The sequence below is a fragment of the Macaca nemestrina genome, chromosome 14 (genome assembly GCF_043159975.1).
Source record: "Macaca nemestrina isolate mMacNem1 chromosome 14, mMacNem.hap1, whole genome shotgun sequence".
NCBI classification, from domain to species: Eukaryota; Metazoa; Chordata; class Mammalia; order Primates; family Cercopithecidae; genus Macaca; species Macaca nemestrina.
Genome location: NC_092138.1, coordinates 62693270 through 62719378, shown reverse-complemented (window position 1 = coordinate 62719378; position 26109 = coordinate 62693270). Strand labels below are relative to the sequence as shown.

General features: G+C 48.5%; 1 protein-coding gene across 4 annotated transcripts in view; it reads left to right on the top strand.

Moving 5' to 3' along the window:
• LOC105485655 (beta-1,4-galactosyltransferase 1) overlaps positions 1-26109 on the top strand; it is a 65068-nt gene that overhangs the window by 36633 nt on the left and 2326 nt on the right. Inside the window, exons 3-6 of one of the 4 annotated variants that reach the window (XM_011747988.2) lie at positions 10805-10992; positions 15520-15642; positions 17771-17875; positions 18075-21028. The exons of 1 other annotated variant lie outside the window; for it this stretch is intronic. In XM_011747988.2, coding sequence (XP_011746290.1) covers positions 10805-10992; positions 15520-15642; positions 17771-17875; positions 18075-18207 — 549 coding nt within the window. In that variant the 3' untranslated portion in view covers positions 18208-21028. Of the gene's footprint in view, positions 1-848; positions 2558-10804; positions 10993-15519; positions 15643-17770; positions 17876-18074; positions 21029-26109 lie in introns of those variants that run through there. 2 more of the 4 variants (XR_011612676.1, XM_071077908.1) reach the window with 2 other exon arrangements.

Genomic DNA, 26109 nt, shown 5'->3' with positions numbered 1-26109 from the left:
CATGTCACAGGTGAGAAAACAGTCTCAGAGAGGGACAGGCTCTGAAAGTCTCATAGACAACATCAGGGCTGCGGCTCAAACCCCAGCATCTGATTCCAGGTTTAGTGCTTTCTCAGGGCATCAGTGATGCTCCTCATGGCCAGGGTGCCCTCAGTGTTGCTCACAGTCCAGTATCCAGGGCCAAGAGTGTGTTGTGTGCTCAGACTGCCTGGGTTCAATCCTGGCACTGCCATTTTCCAGTCAGTGACCTCAGGCAGGCTACTTAAGCTCTGCAGGCCTCAGTTTCCTCCTTGGTGGGGAGGGCTGTGAGGCATTCTTCTCATGGTAAACCTTCAGTAAATACCAACCGTTACTGGGAGGGTCCACTCCTGCCTCTGCACTCTCCATTCGTCCTGCCTGTTTCCTCTGCCTGCTTCTGTGGTGGTGAATTCTTCATGACTCCCACCACCTCCTGCTGCACCCCCACTCAGGGCCGGCATCAGGACCCTTCCTTCTATTGGTTTGGACTCCTTGGAGTCAGAGGATAACGGATAGTGGAATGAGCCAGGTGGCAGAATCTCAGAGGACTCAGAGGCCATCCTGGGCCTGTAGGCCTCTTCAGAGTGGGGCCACTTATCAAGCTCCACACACAGGCATGAACTTTCACAAGTTGTTATGACTCATACTCTGTCTATAGTAAGCTGTTAACCCCTCCCATTTGGCTTATGCCTCTGTAATTACCGTAATAACTTATATCTCAAAATAAGGATATTGAAGGAATGAGTGGAGAGAGGCTTTCCTGGTTGAGATAGAGAAGAACAAGAGTTTCTCTTTGTCCTCAAGGCCTCTCCTCCCATCCCTGACCTTAGCTCACCAGCATGGGAAAATACTATTTGGCTCCTTGTACTCTGAGATGTGGATGTCAAGATACAGCATCAGCATTCCAACTTCAACGGCAGCGAGAAAAGAAGGAGGAGGAGAAGATACCATAGCAAACAGGGATGTATGCTGCATTTCCTAATACTCGAACCCGGAAATGAGACTGTAAAGTCACTCAAGGTGAAGGGAGGGCAGTTCGCCACCTGGCAGCACTAGCCCTAAATTAAGGAATGCAGGATGTTTGTGGGTTGCCCATCATAAAAATTACACAATGAGTAAGGAATGCAGGCACAGCTGGCCAGGTGTGTTTGTCACAACCGTGGCAGCCCTTTGCCCCACAGCCAGTACATGGAACTGGTCTCTCCAATTCTGATTGCATATCTTCTGGCACCTCTGTTCTTCCTCAGCTGCCCAGGATTTTTCTAGTTCTGACCATGTTACTTACTCTTTTAAACCTGTTAGCATTTCATGACTGCCCACAGGCAAGGGTCTAAATGGTCGGAAGGCCCAAGCCTAGCCTCTGAGACCCCGACCTACCTCCAGCCACTTCCTCCTCCTCTCCACTTCACTGGACTCCCCCTCTCCACCAGATACCTCTCTTCTCCCCTCCTTGTGCCTTTGCTTATGCTGTCCCTTCTGTTCCTGGTGTGTCTCTGGCCATCTTTTAAGCTTCCCTCCCCAACCTCATTTGCTCTGTGGAGTCCCTGGAATAGAGCTGACTTCTCCCTCCCTGCTGCTCCCAGGCTGCTCAGAACTTTCTGGAAATGGATGATTATCTGAGTTCCAGCCTCAACCCAGCCCCCAGACTCCCAGTCCCTCATGTCTGCCTCCCTTCTTTCTCCCTGACCACACAGCTGGTGCATAGTCAGTACAGATGTAGTCAGTGAGTGGAGCATGGGGCTTTTTCCTGGGATTCCTGCCTCTTTGTTTATACCTAGTCTCAGGAGCCCTACTCCTGGTCTTCTGCCTAGATCTGTGCCTCTTGGAAGTGAAGCCTCCGTTCCCAGTGGGGCCAGGTCATCACCCTTGGGAATTTGCAGGGCCCCCTCCCTTAAACTTCTCCCCCGAAGCTTCCGGCTCAATGCTGACCAGAGCACAGGCTGCCTGTGACAGTCCTTGGGGTGACCTCCCTTATCAGGAAAAATGCAGAAAACCTATTGATACCTTAGCCTTGTGATTGTTAATGGTCACAAAACTCCTTTAGGGTCTTTGGACTCAGCACCTTTAGGGTCTCACTTTGAATTTTGACACACACACCTGCCCCCCCTCCCCCCGCCCTAGTGAGGCAAATGGTCTTCTGGTTGTGCCTGCGGAGGGAAGGCTCCAAAGGTGATGGCTGGGAAGCAGAGCCGGAGCCTGCCTGAAAGGCTGTGGAGAAATGGAGTGGGGGCTCAGCCAGCTGCCCGGAGGACTCTGTCTGGCTTTGAAGTTTTCTCCTGTTTCCTTTTCTTCTATGCACTGTTTTAGGATGATGGGGTGATAGTTCCAGGCTGGTTGAGGATGGATTTGGAGATAGTCCTTTGTACCCTCAGTGAGTAAGAGCATCTGTCACCCTACCTCAGCAGTTGTCTCTGTCACTGGTCCAAGCAGCTGATTCCTATACAAGGTCAAGATCAACTGGGGAGAAGCAGACCCCTGGGTCTGTTCCATTAGTGAGGACAGCTGCCTGGGCTTATGGCCCCATTGGTTTGGTTTCTATCTTGATCATCTCTACCATCCCCCCATCCCTGCCTTCCATTTTCTACCTGAGCTGTCAGTGCGCAGATTGATGTGTGTGGGAACAGGGCTCGAGAGGAGTGGGGTAGAGTTGGTCCTGTCCTGCAGCCTCCCCTTCCTTCTGGCACTTGGACCCTTTGGAGCCTGTTGGGGGTGGGGAGTGGGAGTGGGAGTGGGAAGGCCAGGGAGTGTCTCTGCGCCATCACTGTTTGAGTGTTGTCCCTTTGCTATGTGCCCCACCTAGGATGTGTGTCTCTCTGTTCTCCTGGGGACTTGATTTGCTAGTGAATTGCTTCTATGGATATTGTTCTGGGAAACGCCATTTTTTCTGCTCACCCATGACTCTGTGACAAGGAGTGACAGCTTATTAGGAATTTGCTTTTGCATTGGAACACTGGTCATCAGAATGGGCCCCTTTTCCTTTGCAGCTTTGACGTTTGCTTCTCTTTTCCTCACCTCTCTCCCTTGCATCCACCCTTTTCTCTTTTTCTTCTTTTTTGTTTTCCTTCTAGCAGGGGCCTTTTGCCTTTACTTGTTAATCCTGTTTGTAAAAAAACAAGTGGAAGGAGGAGTTCCTCTCTGATCTGCTTCTTATTCTCCACCTACCTTCTCTTCCGTACTCTCCGCCTCCTAGAGAGAGAGAGAGAGAGAGAGAGGAATGCTGACCTAACTACCGCTGCCACTGCTGCTGCCACCACCGCTGCCACCACCAGTCCCTGGTAATGTTCACATGTCCTCAAATCAACCCAGAGCCAGGGCCCTACTGGTCAGGGGGAGGCTATGTAAATAATCCCATGAGTGTGTCATCCTCAGGCCCTGGGGTCTCCTAGGCAAGACCAGGGCCTCTGTAGGCTCTCTTGGAAATGCCGAGGTTACTGGAAGCCAGCCTGTCGTACAGGGTCTGAGAGTTTAACTTCTTTTAAATTAAACTACAGTTGAGCTCATGCTGTGTGTGTATAAACTTTTGTATCCTGCTTTTTCCTTAAATTCTTTATCATCAGCATCTTCCCATGTTATTTCATAGTCTTCATCATCATCACTTTCCATACCTTCATAGTAGTTGATCATAGAATTCCACCATAATTAACTTGTCTTTTCTCTTAGAAGTCCTTTAGATAATGTCCAATTTTCCATGAGCGTAAATAATACCATAATGAACATCTTGGAGTCTGAAGTTTGTTCTGTGTTGGTTTGTTCCACATTTAGGATCTTTTTCGCAGGCTAGATTTTCAGATGTGGGATTATGGGTTCAGATATGGTTTACACATTTTTATAGTTTTAATACAGATGGCCAAATTGCTTTCTGAAAGAGAAGCTTTTCTTAAGTATTTTTCTTCAACTTGTATCTTAAACATTCTGAACGTGCTTAGCACCACTGTCCTGATGTATCTGCGGAAAGCCATGTCTCCAGTTTTTAGTGTGTCAGGCCCTTGGGAGAGGCAGGCATCCTATGCTGGCTCCTTGGAGCTTGGTGTAAAACTGTCTCCTCTGGCCGGGCACGGTGACTCACACCTGTAGTCCCAGTACTTTGGGAGGCCGAGGTGGGTGGATCACAAGATCAGGAGATCAAGACCATCCTGGCTAACATGGTGAAACCCTGTCTCTACTAAAAATACAAAAAAATTAGTCGAACATGGTGGTGGGTGCTTGAAAATCCCAGCTCCTCGCGAGGCTGAGGCAGGAGAATGGTGTGAACCCGGGAGGCGGAGCTTGCAGTGAGCCGAGATCACGCCACTGCGCTGCAGCCTGGGTGACAGAGCGAGACTCCATTTAAAAAAAGAAAGTCTCCTCTGTGCTCACTTCACCCAGAATCCCTGTTGGGCTCTTCAAGGAGCTCAGTTCTCTCTGAAAGCAACTTTATAGCCTCAGTCCAGTCTGTGTTCCTGTGTGGCAGGAGCCAAGGGTATGCTCACTCTTGAGAGTGGTGACTTTGGTTGACTGAGAACCACTCCCATAGCCTGGTCCCTAACCCTCGAAGGCCCATTTCTCTCACTTACTGGGGTGAAGAGTTTAAATCTCAGATCCAAGTTTTGTGTTTTTTTTTTTTTTTTTGAGACGGAGTCTCACTCTGTCGCCCAGGCGGGAGTGCAGTGGCCGGATCTCAGCTCACTGCAAGCTCCGCCTCCCGGGTTCACGCCATTCTCCTGCCTCAGCCTCCCGAGTAGCTGGGACTACAGGTGCCCGCTGCCTCACCCGGCTAATTTTTTGTATTTTTTAGTAGAGACGGGGTTTCACCGCGTTAGCCAGGATGGTCTCGATCTCCTGACCTCGTGATCCGCCCGTCTCGGCCTCCCAAAGTGCTGGGATTACAGGCTTGAGCCACCACGCCCGGCCCAGATCCAAGTTTTGTTGAGAACTCTGAGCTACCATATTGTTATGGTTAACAACTAGAGCCCAGCCGGGCATGGTGGCATGTGCTGACAGTCCCAGCTTCTCAAGAGGCTGAGGTGAGAAGACTGCTGGAGCCCAGGAGCTCAAGGCCAGCCTGGGCAACATAGCAAGATCCTGTATCCCCTGCAAAAAACCAACAACAATAAAAGCAAAACTAGAGCCCAACTGCTGTGAACTCATGGGTGAGTAGATATTATTAGCCCTCCACAAACTCAGCATTTGTATAATCCCAGGCTCTTTCCAGTAATTCTCTGGGGATCACCTCCCAGGCTGTCCACTGTTCCAGGATCCACACTTAGGCCTGTAGGAATGCCCAGTCAGAGCTTCTGCTGCCGCTGATCTGTTACTGTTTCATGCAACCCACTCGGCCTAGTTCCTTCCTCTTATTGTCTCAGTGGGCACAGAAAAGCGTACAGAGGGTGTTTCAGCAAACATTGCCACTGGTTGCACACCTGCCCCCGGATCTGTCCGATCTGTCGTGTTGAGAGCTTAGTGCTATATTCTTGTGTGGCGGGGAGGGGTGTGTCTCTGTGAAGAGCCAGGGCATGTGTATGGGAGCAACAGTGTCTCTCTTATCATGTAGAAATTCTGACTCATTCTGAGTCTTGGCTTTGGGTTGATGGTTCCAACCACATTGCTGCTGTGTCTTTTGGTGCAGGAGAGGCTGGGTGCAGTTGGTCCCTCAGCTGTTATGGACAAGGGATGTGTCTGCTGATGTACACACATGGACCTGACGTCCAAGGAAGGCAGGGTGATTGGACAGAACAGTTCTTCCAGAAACTGTTGGGACTTGGACAAGAGGGGCCCGTGACTTTCTGTAGTTGGTCATCTGTCCCCTGTTGCAATCAGGGAAAGGCCACACTTGCCTTCCTTAACCACAGTTAGGATTTTCTTGGGGATTAGACCAGATTCTAGCACCTGTCCTGAACCTCACCCGGCCCAACAAAGGCTGCTTGAAAGTGTAGTGTACATACACAGGGAGCTGGAAGGGGAAGTGGAAGTGGAGCCCCTGCCTTTAGCCCTTGTGGGAGGCACTATCTACTTACCCACGGTTGTTGCCTCACAGGAATCATACAACAGCTTTGTAACTGGTCTCCTCGCCTTCAGTTGGATTGGGGCACAGATCCCTCCTTGACATACAAACCATGGTTTAAGGCTCCCTGTGACCTAAGTAAAGATAAAGCTTAAGTATCTTAACAAGCACCTAACCCTCCTCCCCGGCCTCTGTGATTTGGCTCATGTCTGCCTTCGTGTCTCATTCTGGCTTCACTCATTCGGAATTTCTTCTAGTTCCTTGACTGTTCTCTTTTCCTTAACAGCCTTTACAAATGCTCTCACCATGCATGCTTTTCTCTACTCCTACAGTTGCCTTCTCTCCCACCACTGCCTCCAGAGTCTATGTCTCTGGAGTGTCTTCTGTCTGCTGTCTCCAGTCCCTGTCCTGTATCAGTCTCTGCTCAATCATTTGGAGATTTTATATGTTTTCTGGCCTTTCTTTAGGGGGCCTGTCTTCTCCCTCTAAAAGCAGCCAGTTGACCTAGAAGGAAGGGATAACTGTAACTCTTGTCTACCAACATAAGATTAGGCCCGCCCTTTAAAAGCTGGGTCTTTCAAAGGGACACCTGCACCCAGCATGCTGGCTCCTCTTCACCAAGTGTGACTTCCTACGCATTTCACAGGCCTCCAGAGGTCCCCCTGACTCTCTTCTGCTGTGAGAAACTCTAATCATATAAGCCACAGGCTAATTCCTTTGAACCTTAAATGTTTTTAGTAATTTCCCCTTCATCAGAGAAGCAGGATTTGGGAGGAATTTTGAAGCAAACACTACAGAAGGCAGAGTCGCCAGGTAGGATAGCTAAGAGACATTTGGAGTGGTCTGACTGTTCAAGATGGATGGGAAAGCCTCCTCCTGTAATAATGATAGTAACCGACATTTGTTGCCAGGCAATGGGGCAGCCACAGGCCCCATTTTTGAGATGGGGTCTCACTCTGTCACCCACGATGGAGTGCCGTGGTGCTGTCATGGCTCACTGCAACCTCAGCCTCCTCGGGCTGGGTCTTCTTAATTCTGAAAAACCCAGCTTTTAAAGGGTAGACCTAATCTTATGTTGGTAGAAAACATTGTCTACCCCATGACACAAAAGAGGAAACTGAGGCCTGGAGGTGTGATATGTCCCAAGTCACATAGCTAATAAGTAAAGAAGCCAGCATTCCCGGGATTAAAAATGCATGTGTCTGTCACCGTGGTGTATTTGGTGCTTGATCGATGTTTACTTGAGCAAATGGAGCGGCAGATGCACCAGACGAGTGTGCTCAGTGAGGCGGGCAGGAGTGAGTCTGGGCATCTTCCCACCTCCTGCGAGTGGTGGGGCTTGGTGAGCTTGCCAGGGCCTGTCTTTCTTATCAAAGAAGGTGTGTGCACCAGTGTTACAGCATTTCACCCAAACAAGCCTAGAAAATGCTTGACTTTTCTGTCATTCCTGGGGAGGACACTTTCCTCCTCCACCGTTCTGCTGGCTTGGTATTCCCACAGCCCCCGATAGGTGAGAGCACCTGCTAAAGTGCACCAGGCCCTTCTGTCTTGCTGCATCCCACAGATGAGGCCAAGCTGGGAGGAGGGAGAAAGGGAGGGATATGTAGTTCAGGTTACTCTGGAAAACTGCCTGACCAGTTTTAAGTCTGGGCCGGACACTGGGGCATCTCACCGTGTTGAAAGGGCCGAGGCACTCCCCATGGTAAAAGGGGCTGGAACCAGGTCTGCTTCTTGGGCTTCTCCTCCAGGGTGCCATTGCTCATGGGCCTTGGCTCTAGAGGTGCTCATTCATGGTTCCAAAATTCCAGTTCCTGGGAGAGGAAAAACGCTTAGTTCAGTCTCAGGCCTCTGCTTAGATCAAACAGCCAAGGCAGTGGGCCCAGTCCTATGGTAGAGACCTGGCCTCAAAGAGCCCTCTGCCCCAGTTATTGGGGAGTGTACCAAGAGAAGGGAGTCTTATCCTGAGCTGGGCAGCCAGCCCTGGGGGTCTAGTGCACAGATGTAGAAAGGCTCTATTGGTATACCTCCCTTTGCTTGTTGGAAAGTGCTCAATGGGGCTGAATTGTGTTGGACAGTGTAAGTCTGGGTTGGGGTTAGGGTTGTTATAAGATTGTCAAGATGATTAAATGAAATGCCATTTGAAACACTTATCCGTGCCTTGTGTACGGTATCCCCACCAGTGAATATTCATACTCTATTATAATAATTCCAACAACTTCATAATTTTCATATGCAATTTCTAAACTTTGAACTTTTTTTTTTTTTTTCGAGACAGTGTCTCACTCTGTTGCCCAGGCTGGAGTGCAATGGTGCAATCTCGGCTCACTGCAAACTCCGCCTCCCAGGTTCAAGTGAGTCTCCTGCCTCAGCCTCCCAAGTAGCTGGGATTAGAGGCGCCCACCACCATGCCCAGCTAATTTTTGTATTTTTAGTAGAAATGGGGTTTTGCCATGTTGGCCAGGCTGGTCTCAAACTCCTGACCTAAGGTGATCCGCCCGCCTCAGCCTCCCCAAGTGCTGGGGTTACAGGCGTGAGCCACCATGCCCAGCCTAAACTTTGAATTTCTTTGAACCCATGACTTACACAGAATTAGCTGAACGCAGAATTCCAAATCAACTCAGCCTGTGGGACAGCCAAAGAACACAGTGTGCCTTTGGGCTCCTTTTTCACTCACCATGCGGGGCTAGAAAACTTTGTCAGGGGCTTTAAAAAAGGAGCTCTTGTGTGTGAAATGTTTCCTTAATCCTCTTCCTGGTGCCTCTCTTCCTCTAAGTAGTTTGCTTCCCTGAGTTCCCCACCTGAGGCTGGGTGGCTGTGGCACATCTGTGCATTCTGTACGCACACAGGCAGCCTTGTGGAGTGCCAGTTTCCAAGTCTTGGGTTTTTTTTGTTTTGTGTGTGTGTGTGTGTGTGATGGGGGTCTCACTCTGCCGCCCAGGCTGGAGTGTAGTGGTGCTGTCATGGCTCACTGCAATCTCAACTTCCCCGGGATCAGGTGAGCCTCCTACCTCAGCCTCCAGAGTACTAGGGACTACAGGTGTGCACCACCATGCCTGGCTAATTTTTGTAATTTTTTGTAGAGACAGAGTCTCACCATGTTGCTCAGGCTGATCTCGAACTCCTGGACTCAAGTGATCTGCCCACTTTGGCCTCTCAAGTGTTAGGATTACAGGTGTGAGCCACCACACCCAGCCCAGGTCATCTTTTGAGGGCATGGAGAGAAGACTTTGAGCATCCCACTTTTGAGATTGTGTACCAGTCAGAAGCCCCTATGACACACTTTTTCCCCAAAGTAGAGGGCTCTGATTGTGTTGATCCCAAGAGAGATGGGAAAGAGCATTGAATGATTCCAAAGTATCGGGCCTTGGTTTGTTTCCTCATTTTGGTGTTGTGAGGATTCCCTTAGGATGACAGCGTGCGTGCAGGAGGCTTTGTGAATTGCTGAGAGTGAGGGGTGGCAATGTCAGTGCTGGGTCTGTCCTTACTAACCTGGGGCCATGGGAGTTGATAAGACCAGAATCCCAACTTTACCCCACAATGTGATCCCTGTGGTGACCCCTCACAGGGCTCTTTGGTTGAGCTTCCCAGATGGGATTACCATCTGCCATTGTATGTTGAACCCCATTCATTCATTCATTCATTCAGCCAACCAGCAACTATTTACTGAGCTCTTATTGTGTGAGAAGCAGTATTCAAGGAACTGGGAGAATAAAAAACCAAAACATCTCAGCCTTCATTGAGCTTACATTCTTACTGAAAGAAGACAAATAAAACATACAGTGTAATCCCAGCACTTTGGGAGGCCGAGGTGGGCGGATCACTTGAGGTCAGGAGTTTGAAACCAGCCTGGCCAACTTGATACCCCATCTGTACTGAAAATTAAAAAAAAAAAATTAGCCGGGCATGGTGGCACTTGCCTGTAATCCTAGCTGCTCGGGAGGCTAAGGCAGGAGAATTGCTTGAATCCTGGAGGCAGAGGTTGCAGTGAGCCAAGATCATATCACTATACTCCAACCTCAGCAACAAAGCAAGACTCCGTCTCAAAAATAAAAAATAAAAATATGCAATCCCTTTGCACCAGCACACTTGGTGCCTGGGGACCTCGTGGTTGGCACCCTGAAGCAGGTGTCCCTCTTCTGTCTTGTGCACCTTGCTTCTATCCTGGTATGTATGGGATGGCCTCCTACACTCCATGGTGAGCACTGTGAGGACAGAGGTTGAGTTGGGTTTGCTGTATTTCTCAGGTGCCTAGGTTTGTGCTTGACAGGTAGATGGAAAGCACACAATGTGGTCATCAAACCTCAGTCAACCATATAAGGAAGGTAGAATTGAAAAGTCCCATGGGTACCCAACTAATGTCACCAGTTTCCTGGATACCTGTCCTGGAGTTTATTTATAGTATATATAAATAAATGATGTATGTGTTTAAATACCTTTTTCACCTTTCTTTTAGAGCTGCCTCTTTTTAACAGTTCCATTCCATTGTGTGGATGTACTATGACTTATTGAACCAGTTCCCTACTAATTCTGTTTTTTGCAGTCTTTTGTTGTGAGGAACATTCCACAGTGACAATGTTGTTCATAGTCATTCACACACATGCAAGTCCTTCTGCAGGATAGATTCCTAGAGGGGAATTGCTGACTCAGAGGTTTTGGTACTCTGTGTTGATTGTAGAGTGAGGGCAGAAAAGTGAGGCTCAAGGGTTTACTAGTGACCATGTATAGTGGAAAAGTCACCAGTCCCTGTGAGTGTTTGGCCCAAAGGCTTTAAGGCATTTGATAACACTATTTTTGTTTCTGCACCAGGCCGGAGACACTATGTTCAATCGTGCTAAGCTCCTCAATGTTGGCTTTCGAGAAGCCTTGAAGGACTATGACTACACCTGCTTTGTGTTTAGTGATGTGGACCTCATTCCAATGAATGACCGTAATGCCTACAGGTGTTTTTCACAGCCACGGCACATTTCTGTTGCAATGGATAAGTTTGGATTCAGGTAAGAAATACTGAGTCGGAGTCCGTGGTAACCATGTTTCTCTGTCATATGTTGACTAGGAAATGCAGTCCTGGCAGCCTAGGAGTGGCCTCTTTAAGCTCTGGAGCAGAATGCCTCCTCTGAGAAATGGGTGTTTTGTATTAGTTGAGATGGAAAGAGGAGACCAGAAATGCCTGTAGTCTCTGCATATCCAGACAAGAACAAGTTTTCTCTTTTTTTTTTTTTTTTTTTTTTTTTTGAGACAGGATCTGGCTCTGTCACCCAGGCTGGAGTGCAGTGGCATCTTGGCTCACTGCAACCTCTGCCTCCAGGTTCAAGCCATCCTCTCACCTCAGCCTCCCGAGTAGCTGGGACTATAGACATGTGCCACCATGCCCAGCTAATTTTTGTATATTTTATAGAGACAGGGTTTTGCTATATTGCCCAGTCTGGTCTCAAACTCCTGAGCTCAAGCAAACCATCTGCCTCGGCCTCTCGAAGTGCTGGATTACAGGCATGTGGCACCATGCCTGGCCTAAGAACAGTTTTTAGCATCTGGAGGGGCTCTCATCTTTAGGCTCCAAACAGATTTTGTATTTTCTTGCTTTTTTCTTTCTGTTGCCCCACAAGTTTTGGAAAGCAAATTGGAATAGTTTTTCCCCACTGAATTATTTAGCTTGTATACCTCAGCAGATGTTCCTGTTTTGTTTTCGAGACAGGGTCTTGCTCTGTTACCCAGGCTGAAGTGCAGTGACACAATCATGGCAGCCTCAGCCCCCTGAGTTGCTGGGACTACAGGCATGAGCCAGCATATCCAGCTAATTTTTTATTTTTAGTAGAGATGAAGTCTGGCTATGTTGACCAGGCTGGGCTCAAGTGATCCTCCCACCTCAGTCTCCCAAAGCACTGGGATTACAGGTGTGAACTGCTCCTGCCCTTGGCCCTTTAAGAAGGAACGTGATTCTGTTTTCCAGCAGGGCACAAACTTCTGCTTAAATACAAAGCCCGAATTTTTCCGCCAAAATGCCGTTAGTGAAGAGGCCAGCCCAGATGCCCAAGTAGGGTATTATCCAAAACATATTGTCATTGGTGGAAAATGGCTTTATAGTCCATTGTTTCGTCTTAAAAGTAAATATATAAACTTGCATATTGTTTCCTAATTCCGTGTTTATATTAACATAAAAGTGTTATAAATTACCTGTTAGTGCTGGGCGCGGTGGCTCACGCCTGTAATCCCAGCACTTTGGGAGGCCGAGGCGGGCAGATCACGAAGTCAGGAGATCGAGACCATCCTGGCTAACATGGTGAAACCCCATCTCTACTAAAAATACAAAAAATTAGCCAGGCGTGGTTGCAGGTGCCTGTAGTCCCAGCTACTCGGGAGGCTGAGGCAGGAGAATGGCCTGAACCCGGGAGGCAGAGCTTGCAGTGAGCCGAAATCGTGCCACTGCACTCCAGATGGAGAGTGAGACTCCATCTCAAAAAAAAAAAAAATTGCCTGTCAGTGGCTGGGCGCAGTGGCTCACACCTGTAATCCCAGCACTTTGGGAGGCCAAGGCAGGCAGATCACCTGAGGTTGGGAGTTCGAGACCAGCATGGCCAGCATGGTGAAATCCTGTCTCTACTAAAAATACAAAAATTAGCCGGGTGTGATGGCAGGTGCCTGTAATCCCAACTACTTGGGAAGCTGAGGCAGGAGAGTTGCTTGAACCCGGGAGGCGGAGGTTGCAGTGAGCCGAGATCACGCCATTGCACTCCAACCTGGGCAACAGAACGAGACTCCATCTCGGGAAAAGCAAACAAACAAACAAACAAAACCTAATCAGTTGAATAACATAACCCTTGCCTTCCTTGCTTTAAGTGAATTTGAAGATCCAGGAGCTGTGCTGCAGGTACCCTCTATGTTGGGTACCCCTGGTTTAGACTGACTAGTACAGTGTGGTTGGCCCATGTAGACAGCAGACCCTTTATTTAGATACAACTTTTTTTCTTTTTCTTTTCTTTTATTTTTTTGAGACAGAGTCTTGCTTGTCACCCAGGCTGGAGTGCAGTGGCATGATCATGGCTCACTATAGCCATAAACTCCCTGGCTCAAGTGATCCTCTCACTCTAAAAAAAAAAATTTTTTTTTTTTTTTTTTTTTTCAAGAGATGTCTCACTGTTACCCAGGCTGGTCTTGAACTCCTGGGGGCTCAAGCAGTCCTCCTGCCTTGACCTCCCAAAGTGCTGAGATGACAGGCATGAACTACTGCACCTACTGAGATGCAACAGCTTTCTGTCAGACTCATTTTATTCTCATCATTTCTTCCTGTCCTCCCTTGCTGGGAGTGTGAGAGCTGTGATGGGAATATAGGAATGTATGAAATCCTTCTCCCAGATCAAAGTTCCTAACTTGTTGTCTTATTCTTAAAGGGAGGAAAATTTGAATGTAACCGTACTTTTAGGCTCTTCAGAAGTCCTTCTATACCCTTCCATCCCTGCTTCCACCCTTCCTCCCTCTCTGTGTGTGTATCTTCTTCTCTTGTAACACACAGATATATACCCTGACCCCTTTTGATTCCTCCCTTGAAGCATGGTGGTGAACCATGAAGGGGCCCGTGATGCCTTAATTCTTTGCCACAGCACCATGTTTGTTTCACAAGGAGCCTGGCAGGTTTGAGCCTGGGGCAGATAGGGAAGAGAAAGCAGCAGAGACAGCAAAACCAAATCATGTCAGCTTGGCATGTACTTCCCCTTGAAATAGCTAAGAAGCCATTTCTGTAAAAGCACTGATTATCAAAAAACCTTACTGGCCTGGCCACTTCTGGTTCAAACCCTCACATTAATAATGTGGACAGTAGTATGAGGTGTGCCAAAGGTGGATGACTCGGCACCTAAGTGATGACACCTAATTATGAATAGGTTCGTTAAAGCAGACCCCCTAGGGACCTTTGCTTGAGGATCCTTGCAGTCAGAATTCCTGAATATATTTGAAAATAATAATTGCATCTTTATTTTCGTATGTTCTATATGGTTTGGCTGACTTCCCCCTCAAAGTCTGAGTTAGAGTTTTCCTTAATTTATGTGATGGGTTTGGTCTTTTTGGATTCCAGAAAGAGCTGGGTGTGGTTTGGAGCTACACTCAGAGTCACATAAAACCACAGCCTTTAGAGAACCCACAGGAAGGCTTTGGGGCAAGTCCTGATTCTTGACATTTCTCATCAGTGCTGACTTTGTATCCCTTAGGAGTTCACAATTCATAACCACTGAAATATTAAAATACAAAAAGTTTTGGAAGGATGAGAGCCCAGATGCTCTACTACTTGAAAATATGTTAAAACGTACGTTCATCATTATACATTTGGCCAAATCAGGATAAAGTCCGAAGTTTCAAAGAATTTTTATTTTAGCAAATTTCCAGAAACACTGCCTCAACTGTTAGGGTTGGTGTTCTAGTCAGTATGCCTTCGCAAGCATGAAAGCTAGATTGGTCGATAGGATGGGTGTCGAAGGGGGGCAGTGACTGGGTGGGTACAGGGAGGCTCTAAAACAATCTCAGATTCCAGGAGCTCCCGGATAAGGACTTCATGTGCAGGAACAGAGCCCAGGGGAAGCAGATGCCTGAGCCACTCAGGAAGAACTGGGCTTTGGCCCGCCCTTGTCACTGACTGACTTTCTACATAACCACGGAAACAGCGCTGTGTTGTGGAAAGAGGAAGATCATACTTTTTGATATCTGTGTCTAATATAAGGTCATCTGAGCCCTGATACAAAAGCAAAACAGACAAAACCCTCATAACTGCTCCCTCCCACCCTACCCACCATCAAAAAACTCTAGAGAGGCTGGGCGTGGTGACTCCTGCCTGTGATCCCAGCACTTTGGGAGGCTAAAGGTGGGTGGATCACCTGAGGCCAGGAGTTTGAGACCTGCCTGACCAATATGGTGAAACCCCGTCTCTACTAAAAATACAAAAATTAGCCAGGCGTGGTGGCACATGCCTGTAGTCCCAGCTACTTGGGAGGCTGAGACAGGAGAATCGCTTGAAAACCTGGGAGGTGGAGGTTGCAGTGAGTGGAGATCAAGCCATTGAACTCCAGCCTGGGCTACAGAGCAAGACTCTCTCTCAAAAAAAAAAAAAAAAAGACCCTGCTTGGTGTCTCACAACTGTAATCCCAGCTCTTGGGAGGCCAAGGCAGGCGGATCATGAGTTTAAGAGATCAAGACCGTCCTGGCCAACATGGTGAAACCCCGTCTCTACTAAAAATACAAAAATTAGCTGGGCGTGGTGGTGGGCACCTGTAGTCCCAACTCCTCGGGAGGCTGAGGCAGGAGAATTACTTGATGAACCCGGGAGGTGGAAGTTGCAGTGAGCCCAGATCGCGTCCCTGCACTCCAGTCTGGCGACAGAGCAAGACCGTCTCAAAAAAAAAAAAAAAAAAAAACACAAAAAACTCTACAGAAGCAAAAAGAATAACTTTAAAAGTGTTTATGTTCTTAGCAAGCTTCATTTTGGGGATGTCAGAACTTAACTAACCACTGCTTCTTCTGTGTGTATGTTTTTCTTCCAGCCTACCTTATGTTCAGTATTTTGGAGGTGTCTCTGCTCTAAGTAAACAACAGTTTCTCACCATCAATGGATTTCCTAATAATTATTGGGGCTGGGGAGGAGAAGATGATGACATTTTTAACAGGTAATGGTCATAACTTAGATATCTTTCTCCTCTGTCAACCTTCACTTCCAGTTTTTGAATCAATGCTTGGTTGTTCCTCAAGGACTGACCCTCAGATGGGATGCACCCCCACTCAGCCCACATTCTTAGGTGTGGCTTCCTACAGGTCCTGTAGGTGCTGAACGGGATCTGTAGGAAAATGAGTTTCTGAGATTTTTGTATCAGCCTGGAAAAATGTCAAATGGGAACCAAGTGATGGGGCAAGTTTACTTTGACTTGCCACATGCCGTTTTATACTCAAGGAGTAAACAAATGTCCTTTGTAAAAATCCCTTATCTCATTGTGGTCCCCTTTCACTGTGAAACAAGTTTCCTTGAGCAGAATCCTAACTGTCTTCACAGAAGCTTTGTGTTATATTTTTATTTTGGAGTATTTTTCACATATACAAAAGCGATACTGTAGTATAATAAACCTTTGAGGACCCATCCAGCCCCGGCAGCCATTATGGCCTGGTCAGTTCTGTCCTATCCACATCCTGGGACAGAATTTTAAGCTGGTAAATCTTTATGATGTGGGTTGTCATTTACAGTGTTAAAAAACATCTATCAGTAGCATTTGAAAGAACATTCTGCTCAGTCCTCTGGCCGTAGAGGCTTCAACCCCACCAGCCACCGATGAGCACCTTCTCCCTCCAGGAGCCAGTCTGAACTCATTACTGAGTTTAATATCAGAATACACCTTGGTGCAGCCTTTCTGAATTGGAGTACCAGTTAACAGAAGGTGTCTGTCAGAGCAACACCCAAGTCATTCAAGTTATCATTGTGTGCAAACTTAACAGAGACCCACATCTTCAATATAAACCTTGAAGAAAACTCCAGTTTTAGAGTATGTAGATGGGGTATCAAGTGTGTGCATATTGAATCTCTGCTTCATACAGAGCACTGTGCCAGGCAGGCCTAGGACACTGAAAACCTGGACATAGGGTCCAGACAGAAGCAAACCTGCTTCCACAGAGGCACTCCTGGGCAGACGGTCTGGACCTATATGACAGTGTGCAGGGCTGACAGGATACCACAGGGCTGAATGGTCAGAACAGCTGGGGGGAGGGAGGGAGTGTCCACAGGCATCTAGTCCCATGCTAAGGTGGTGGCACTGGAAGGATGGGTGGTGTGTGGAGCAACTTTCTTGAAAGATAAAGGACCTAACACTTACTATGCACCTACTTACTGTGTGCCAGGCAAGGCCAGGAATGTTTAAGTGGTCTGGAATCAACCAGTTCTGCCCCTTAACTAACTTTGCTGTTCCTGCTCTCCAGGCTTTCATTTTGGTCCTCATTCCTTTTCCTTGGACCAACACAGAATCCTCCACCCTGTTCCGGCTGCCTCTAGTCTTGTTCTCAGCCCTCCATTTGTTTTTTTTCTGCCTTTTCCCACATGTTCTGAAGCCCTCCATTCTTATACTACTTTTAGGGAGACTTCCCCAAGACTAAAAACATTTTGGAAATATTGTATATTAGGCCCCTTTCAGATACTGGCAACCATTTGTGGGATGCTCTGAGAAGGCCTCTGTGATTTAGCCTTGCCCTTTTCAGCCCATGACCTGCCACATCCTACCCCAGACCCTTGTCACCTAGGAGCTTATATTGCTCCTTATATTGCTCCCTGAGGGCACTAGGCTTGCTCTCACTTCCATGCCTTTGCCTGTGTCATCCTGGCTGCCCAAAATGCTCTGGCAGATACCTGTTCATCCTCAACTGGACTCTGCCTAGGCTTGCTCCGGCAGAGTTTACAAACTCTGTGCTTCTTCCCCTGTGTCTCCAACCTCATCTTCCTCTTCTCACCTCCATCCTGGTCCTGAAGGCCCTATGTTTGAGGCATTCACCCTGTACGTTCTGTGGGGTAGACGTCCCCAGCGTCTGGCACATGATAGTCCACACCACAAACTGCAGAACCAGTTGTAAAAGGACATGGAGTAGGAATGTGAGTTTTAACCCGGGTCATGCTGGGCTGGGTTCTGGCATGATGCTGGGTTGTGGGCTGAGTGAGAACAGCAAGGATGATGGTGGATGGAGCAACAGTCTTGCAGCCAGGGCTATCAGGCCAAGTGTATGGCAGCTCTGTGATAATGACTTTCCCCTTACTCTTTGCAGATTAGTTTTTAGAGGCATGTCTATATCTCGCCCAAATGCTGTGGTCGGGAGGTGTCGCATGATCCGCCACTCAAGAGACAAGAAAAATGAACCCAATCCTCAGAGGTGCGTTCTGTGTTTATTCATACTCCTTCCCCCTTTAGGATGAGGTAGGCTGCAGGTCTGAGGCTCTGCAGAGGGCTCTGGGCCTAGAGGGAAATTGAGGTGGTCAGGTTACAGTGGAGAGGGAGGAGGAAGTACGTGTAATGGTTTCTTCTTAAGATTTTTGTTTTAAGACAATCTCCTTGTGCTCTTTTCCTTGTAGGTTTGACCGAATTGCACACACAAAGGAGACAATGCTCTCTGATGGTTTGAACTCACTCACCTACCAGGTGCTGGACGTACAGAGATACCCATTGTATACCCAAATCACAGTGGACATCGGGACACCGAGCTAGCGTTTCAGTACACGGATAAGAGACCTGAAATTAGCCAGGGACCTCTGCTGTGTGTCTCTGCCAATCTGCTGGGCTGGTCCCTCTCATTTTTACCAGTCTGAGTGACAGGTCCCCTTCGCTCATCATTCAGATGGCTTTCCAGATGACCAGGACGAGTGGGACATTTTGCCCCCAACTTGGCTCGGCTTGTGACTTCTTAGCTCTGCAAGATGTTTGTGCCTTTGGGGGTTTCTTGGTGTGTTCGCAGTGTCACCCCAGAGTCAGAACTGTACACATCCCAAAATTTGGTGGCCGTGGAATACATTCCCGGTGATAGAACTGCTAAATTGTTGTGAAATAGGTTAGAATTTTTCTTTAAATTATGGTTCTTATTACTTCGTGAAAATTTGGAGAGTGCTGCTAAAATTGGATTGGTGTGATATTTTTGGTAGTTGTAATTTAACAGAAAAACACAAAATTTCAACCATTCTTAATGTTACGTCCTCCCCTCACCCACTTCTTTCAGTGGTATGCAACTATTACAATCACTGTGCATATGTCTTTTCTTAGCAAAAGGATTTTAAAACTTGAGCCTTGGACCTTTTGTCCTACTAATGTGTGGATTCCAAGGCAACTCTAGCATCAGAGCAAAAGCCTTGGGTGTTCTCACATTCAGTGACCGATCTCCAGATTGTCTGATTTCTGAATGTAAAGTTTTTTTGTTCTTTTTTTTTTTTTAATAGCAGTTTGTAGTATTTTAAAGAAAGAACAAATCGAGTTCTAATTATGATCTAGCTTGATTTTGTGTTGATCCAAATTTGCATAGCTGTTTAATGTTAAGTCATGACATTTATTTTTCTTGGCATGCTATGTAAACTTGAATTTCCTATGTATTTTTATTGTAGTGTTTTAAATATGGGGAGGGGATTGAGCATTTTTTAGGGAAAAATAAATAAATATATGCTGTAGTGGCCACAAATAGGCCTATGATTTAGCTGGCAGGCCAGGTCTTCTCAAGAGCAAAATCACCCTCTGGCCCCTTGGCAGGCAAGGCCTCCCGGTCAGCATTATTCCGCCAGAGCTCGGGGCGGATACCTGGGAGACAGGAGCCTCTGCCCCTACTGTGCAGCTCCCCACTTCCCCAACCCTCCCCAGGTGGGCAGGGCAGAGGGAGCCTCAGCCTCCTTAGACCGACCCCTCAGGCCCCTAGGCTGGGGGGTTGTAAATAACAGCAGTCAGGTTGTTTACCAGCCCTTTGTACTCCCCAGGCAGAGGGAGCCTCTGTTCTGGTGGGCGCCACCTCCCTCAGAGGCTCTGCTAGCCACACTCTCTGACCCACCCTATGTTACCAGTTCTCCTTCTTCCTCCTTCCTCTTTTCTCCTGCCTTTCTCATTCCTTCCTTCCTCTCCCTTTTTTGTTCCTTTGCCTCTTGCCTGTCCCCTAAAACTTGACTGTGGCACTCAGGGTCAAACAGACTATCCATTCCCCAGCATGAATGTGCCTTTTAATTAGTGATCTAGAAAGAAGTTCAGCCGAACCCACACCCTGATGCCCTCCCAAGAACTTCGGTGCCTAAAGCCTCCTGTTCCACCTCAGGTTTTCAGCAGGTGCTCCCACCCCCTTGAGGCTCCCACCCACAGGGCTGTCTGTCACAAACCCACCTCTGCTGGGAGCTATTGAGCCACCTGGGATGAGATGGCGCAAGGCACTTCCTACCACTGAGCGCCTTTGCCAGGTCCAGCCTGGGCTCAGTTCCCAAGATTCAGCTGCCTAATCCCAGGGTTGAGCCTTGTGCTCGTGGCAGACCCCAAACCACTGCCCTCCTGGGTACCAGCCCTCAGTGTGGAGGCTGTGCTGGTGCCTGGCCCCAGTCTTATCTGTGCCTTTACTGCTTTGAGCATCTCAGATGCTAACTTGGTTCTTTTTCCAGAAGCCTTTGTATCGGTTAAAAATTATTTTCCATTGCAGAAGCAGTTGGACTATGCAAAAAGTATTTCTCTGTCAGTTCCCCACTCTATACCAAGGATGTTATTAAAACTAGAAATGACTGCACTGAGAGGGAGTTTTGGGAAATAAAAGAATGAAGGCCTCTCTTTCTGCCCACAGATCCTGACTTTTCCAAAGTGCCTTAAAAGAAAGCAAACAAATGCCCTGAGTGGTAACTTCTGTGTTACTTTACTCTTAAAACCAAATCTACCTTTTCTTCTTTTTTTTTTTTTTGTTACCTTCTCATTTATGTCAAGTAGTCAAGTATGTGGTTCGTTCTCAGAACCAAGGGAAATACTGCTCCCCCCATTTGCTGACGTAGTGCTCTCATGGGCCCACATGGGCCCAAGGCACAGCCAGGGCCCAGTGAGGCCTAGACGTTTGCCTGGTCTGTGAGATGCCGTGGGTCCTGTTTCCTTACTGGGGATTCCAGGGCTGGGGGTTCAGGGAGCATTTCCTTCTCCTGGGAGTTATGATCATGAAGTTGTCGTGTACTGCGCCCTTCTCTGTTTCTGTGCATGCTATTGCTGGTGACCCTGTGTGAACTGGCCTTTGGGAAAGATCAGAGAGGGCAGAGGTGGCACAGGAGGGTAAAGGAGATGCTGTGCTGGCCCTCAGCCCGGACAGGGTCTCTGCTGACTGCCAGGCTGGGGGCAGGGGCTCTGCATAGCCAGGATGGTGGCTTTCATGTCCCAGAAACCTGTTGTGCTGTGTATTTTGATTTCCTGTGTATGCAAATGTGTGTATTTACCATTGTGAAGGGGGCTGTGTCGGACCTTGGTGTTCAAAACAGAACTGTATTTTTGCCTTTAAAATTCAATAATATAACGTGAATAAATGACCCTATCTTTGTAACTGCAGGTGGTTTCTCTTTGCCAGGTGTAAGGGGTGTCATGGCTGTGGGATGGGGTGGGGTCAGGGTCTTTCCCCGGCCTGTGACCCACACAAATACACATGCCTCCCTGGAATCAGACATTTCCCCATCTGAACTTCATTCTCTGATCTGTAAAATGGGAATAATAACACATAGGGACTTTTTTGAGGCTTAAAAGTGACGATATTTCTAAAACAATGACTCACTACATGTAGCTAGTGCCATTTCAAAGTAGAATTTTTTTCCCCTAGTAGTTCTCAGGCCACATTCTGCTATTTTCAGCAGATACCAGGATCGTTCAGATGTAGATCTCAGGGCCATTTGCACCAGGTGCTCACAGTGTAACTTGAAGGGAATTATCCAAAATGAAGTTTCTTGTCAGTCTCAGGAAATGTAACCAGAAGCTTTAAAGGGTCTTGTTACCCAGGTGCTTGAGATAGTAAATGCCCCAGATGCCTCCTCCTTGGTGGCCCTGGGTCAGGCTGGTTGGATTGAATCAGCACTCCTGAAGAAGGGGGCCACAGGAAACCAGTGTGCAGGAGAGCCACCCCTGTCCTCCAGGGTGAGGGAGCTGCAGGCCCTGCCAGGACAAAGCTGTGAATGTGGGGCATCAGCTGGGAAACAGGAGCAGGAAGGGCAGCCTCTTCTAGCCACTCCAGGGCCATCTGGTTGTCTCCATCTATTCATGTCAAACAACAAAAAAACTTTTTTTTTTCCTTCTCACACACCACCGCTCACAACACATCACTTCTGCCCCCAGATATGTGGGGATTTCTCCTCACCAACAAGCAGTTTTCTAGTGGACGCTAGCTGGGTGTCCTACAATTTAACTCAATTCTGATACTGTCTGCCTGGAGATAGCGTCAGATTCCACAGGTTGGCTCAGTCTCACAAGACTGCCTCCACTGCAGATGCCAGTCACAAGTAGTTGGTTGTGACCTACACTTTTAAAAAATGTTTTTTGGATACAGGGCCTTGCTGTGTCACCCAGCCTGGCTTCAAACTCTTGGGCTCACGCGATCCTCCCGCCATAACTTACCAAGTAGAAGTAGTTGGGCTGCAGGCTTATACCACTCACTCAGCTATAGTTGTGACCCATACTTCTGACAAACCAGCTATAAATTGGGGTTCCCATGAGCCTCTTCTTGGGTTTAATTTGCTAGGACAGCTTAATTAGAACTTAGTGTTTAATTAAAACTCAGTGTAACACTTAACATTTACTGGACTTAGTGACATTAGAAAGGATACCGATGAAGAACCAGATGGAGAGATGCATAGGGCAAGGCATGGGGGAAGGGGAGAGAAGCTTCCATGCCCTCTCCAGGGGCTCCACCCTCCAGACACCTCCACGTGTTCAGCTATCTGGAAGCTCATTTGACCCTGTCCTGGTTTTTATGGAAGCTTCGTCACATAGGCCTGATAGATTACATCATCGGCCATTGTCTGTCAGCTCAACCTTCAGCCCCTCTCCCCTTCCTGAAGGATGGGAGTGGGACTGAAAGTGCCAAGCTTCTCATCATGGCTTGGTCTTTCTGGTGACCAGTCCCCATCCAGGAGCTCACAGAGAATCATTTCATTAGAACAAAAGACGTTCCTGTCACCCGGGACATTCCAAGGGATTAGAAGCTCCATCAGGAACCAGGGTCAAACACCAAATATTAGAACAAAAGATTCTCCTAGCACCCCTATTGCTCAGGAAATTATGAGTTTTAGGGGCTCTGTATCAGGAACCCAGGGCAGAGGCCAAATATATATATTTTATTATATCACAGTGCCACACAGGACTTTGCAAGCTATAAGGTCTGGGTGAAGTGGAGCACACCAGTCAAAGGGTGAACTTAACCTTTCACTGTGTGCTCCGCTTCACCAAGACACATATCCACACAGACACATGCTTCCACCTGGACGCGTGCATCCACACACACGCATCCACCCAGATGCACGCATCAACCCAGATGCATCCACCCAGACGCACGCCTCCACACAGACACACGCATCCACACACACGCATCCACACAGACACACGCATCCACCCAGATGCACACCTCCACACAGACACACGCATCCACCCAGACGCATGCATCCACCCAGATGCACACCTCCACACACATGCATCCACTCAGATGCACGCATTCACACACACGCATCCATCCAGATGCACGCATCCACCCAGACGCACGCATCCACACAGATGCACACCTCCACGCAGATGCACGCATCCACACACACGCATCCACCCAGATGCACACCTCCAGACACACACATCCACCCAGACACACGCATCCACCTAGACTCACACCTCCACCCAGACACACACATCCACTCAGATGCACACCTCCACACAGACACACGCATCCACCCAGACACACACATCCACCCAGATGCACACATCCACACACGCATACACACACACACCTCCACACAGACTCACGCATACACACACACACATGCACACAGACACACGCATCCACCCAGACACACACATCCACCCAGATGCACACATCCACACACGCATACACACACACACCTCCACACAGACTCACGCATCCACACACACACATGCACCCAGACACACGCATCCACCCAGACACACACATCCACCCAGATGCACACATCCACACACGCATACACACACACACCTCCACACAGACTCACGCATCCACACACACACATGCACCCAGACACACGCATCCACCCAGACACACGCATCCACCCAGACACACACTTCCACACACACGCATCCACCCAGACGCATGCCTCCACCCGGACGCATGCCTCCACACATGCCTGCACACTAACATGCATAACACATCTGACATGTGCCTATGAGAGGTCAGAATACCTGGATTGGATTCAAGTCCTGCCACTGCCTCTTATTCTGTGACCATGAGCAAATGACTTGGCCTCTCTGTGCTTCAGTTTCTCACAAAATGCCTTTCAGATTTTTTTTTTTTAAGAGACAGAGTTTCAGTATGTTGAACAGGCTGGTCTCAAACTCCCGGTCTCAAGCAACCCTCATCCTTCAGTCTCCCGAAGTGCTGGGATTGCAGGTGTAAGCCACTGCACCTGGCCCCTAGTTTTTCTATTATTTGTTTGTTTTTTAGAGACAGGGGTCTCACTATGTTGCCCAGGCTGGATTCAAACTCCTGGGCTTAAGCAATCCTGCCTCAGTGTCTTGTTCTGTGTAATGGGAGTTATAACAGAACCTATTTCATAGCGCTGTTATGAAGATTAAATGAGTTAATACCATACTTATAAGCACTTAGAACATGCCTGGCTCATAATAAGCATGACAAGTGTTATGCTTGTTTAATTGTTTAAAATGCATGTGGGCACATGTGTTGACATACACATGCAGACTGCCATGTACATATTGCACAGATATACATATGCACACACTCAGGTGCTGGGGATCTTCCCTTTTCCTCTTTCAGGGCACATATCGAACTTTGCTATGTGGCAGCTGGGTGAGTAAACCTCAGGGCGAGTGACTGTTCCTATTCTGGAGACACCCAGGACTTCACCAACAGTGTTTCCCCCACCCTTCCATGCCCCACCTGAGTGAAGGTGTTTAGGATGGCAGCCTTGGAGAGGAAGAGAGGTGGAACCCCCTCCCCATGGGCTCCAAGGGACCAGGGAGGGAGGTAGGAGAAAGGGGGCCAAGGACAAGCTCCTGGGCTCAGCCATTTCCTCGAGAAATGCTTTGTTTCTAGTCTCACACAGGGCCCAGAAGAACCAAGTCTGAGCCAAGCAGAGCCCCGTGATCATGAGAGTAATCACCAGATCCCCCACATACCACCTCTTTTCCATGGGAGAATGTGGCCCAGGTGCCAAATCACTGGCCTACAGCTGTTCTTTGGAGGCAGAGCCAAGGGGCCCAAGGAGGCGGCTGCCTCTGGGGGTGAAAGAGTGGCACCTCCCTGGGCGAGACATGTTTGCTGCTCTCGACCGAGGCCAGCAGCGTGGGGGTGGTGGGGGGAGAGGGGAGGGGATGAGGATGATCACATTGACCACATTCTGAGTGTTACCAAGTTTCTGCCACATATCCAGGCTCCTTGTTTCTTCCAGGAGGTGGGATTTCAGACATTCCTAGGGGCTGGTTTCTTCTTAAAGCTGGAACTTCTTACCATGTCAGAAAGGAAATGAGGTTTGTCTGGCTGAGCCGGTCGTGGCAGGCAAGCCTCATTTCTGTCTTTGGCAGTGTCCCCGGGCAGAGAACGTGGTTACTCCCTTTGTCTGGGCTTCAGGACCTGTACCCAGGGTGTGAGGCAGAGGAACCCCGGGTGCACAGGAGGCTGTTAGGAGTGATAGGGTCAATAGACCGGAAACCAGAGGAACGTGGCACCCCAAGGACATTTGCCCTGCAGCGAGATGTGTGCCAGGGTCACCAAGAGTGGAGACAGGGCACAATGATGTCACGGTGTATTTGGGGAGAATGAGTGCCAGGTCACCAGGCAGGGAGTAGAGACAGGGCACAATGATGTCACGGTGTATCTGGGGAGATTGAGTGCCAGGTCACCAGGCAGGGAGCCAGAAGGAAGCCATACAATGACCATTACGTCTGGCTGTCTCTGACTCCCCACTTGCTGTGTGACTCTGGGCAAGTTGGTTCCCCTCTCTGTGTCTCTGTTTGCTCTTTTGTTTTATGACTTGCTCTCAGAATCCACCCGTGGTCTCCCCATAGTTCTGCCCTTCCTCCAGTAGGAAGTGCCCTGCGGTTGACTTTTCCTCTTGCCCTGAGACTAACCTTCTCTGTCTTCTTGAGGGAAGTCCATTTATTTCTGGGTCATCATTTGTAAAAACAGCAGAATCACCCCTTCCTGCTCTCCCCTCTCCCTTGCTCCCTCCCAGGGCTTCCTGGAGCATCACGGCATAGGCTGTTCAAGTTCTACCTGGTGAGGGAGGGCTGGCATGGCGTTGGAGACATCTCCCTCTTCTGCCCAATGCCATCCACGCTCCATTGCTGTCCCTCAGAAGTGCTTCTTTGTCTCCATCCTCCCTCTCACCTGCTCTTCCCTAACCTTCCAAAACTCAGGCTTCCTGATCATCCCCTACCAAGCTC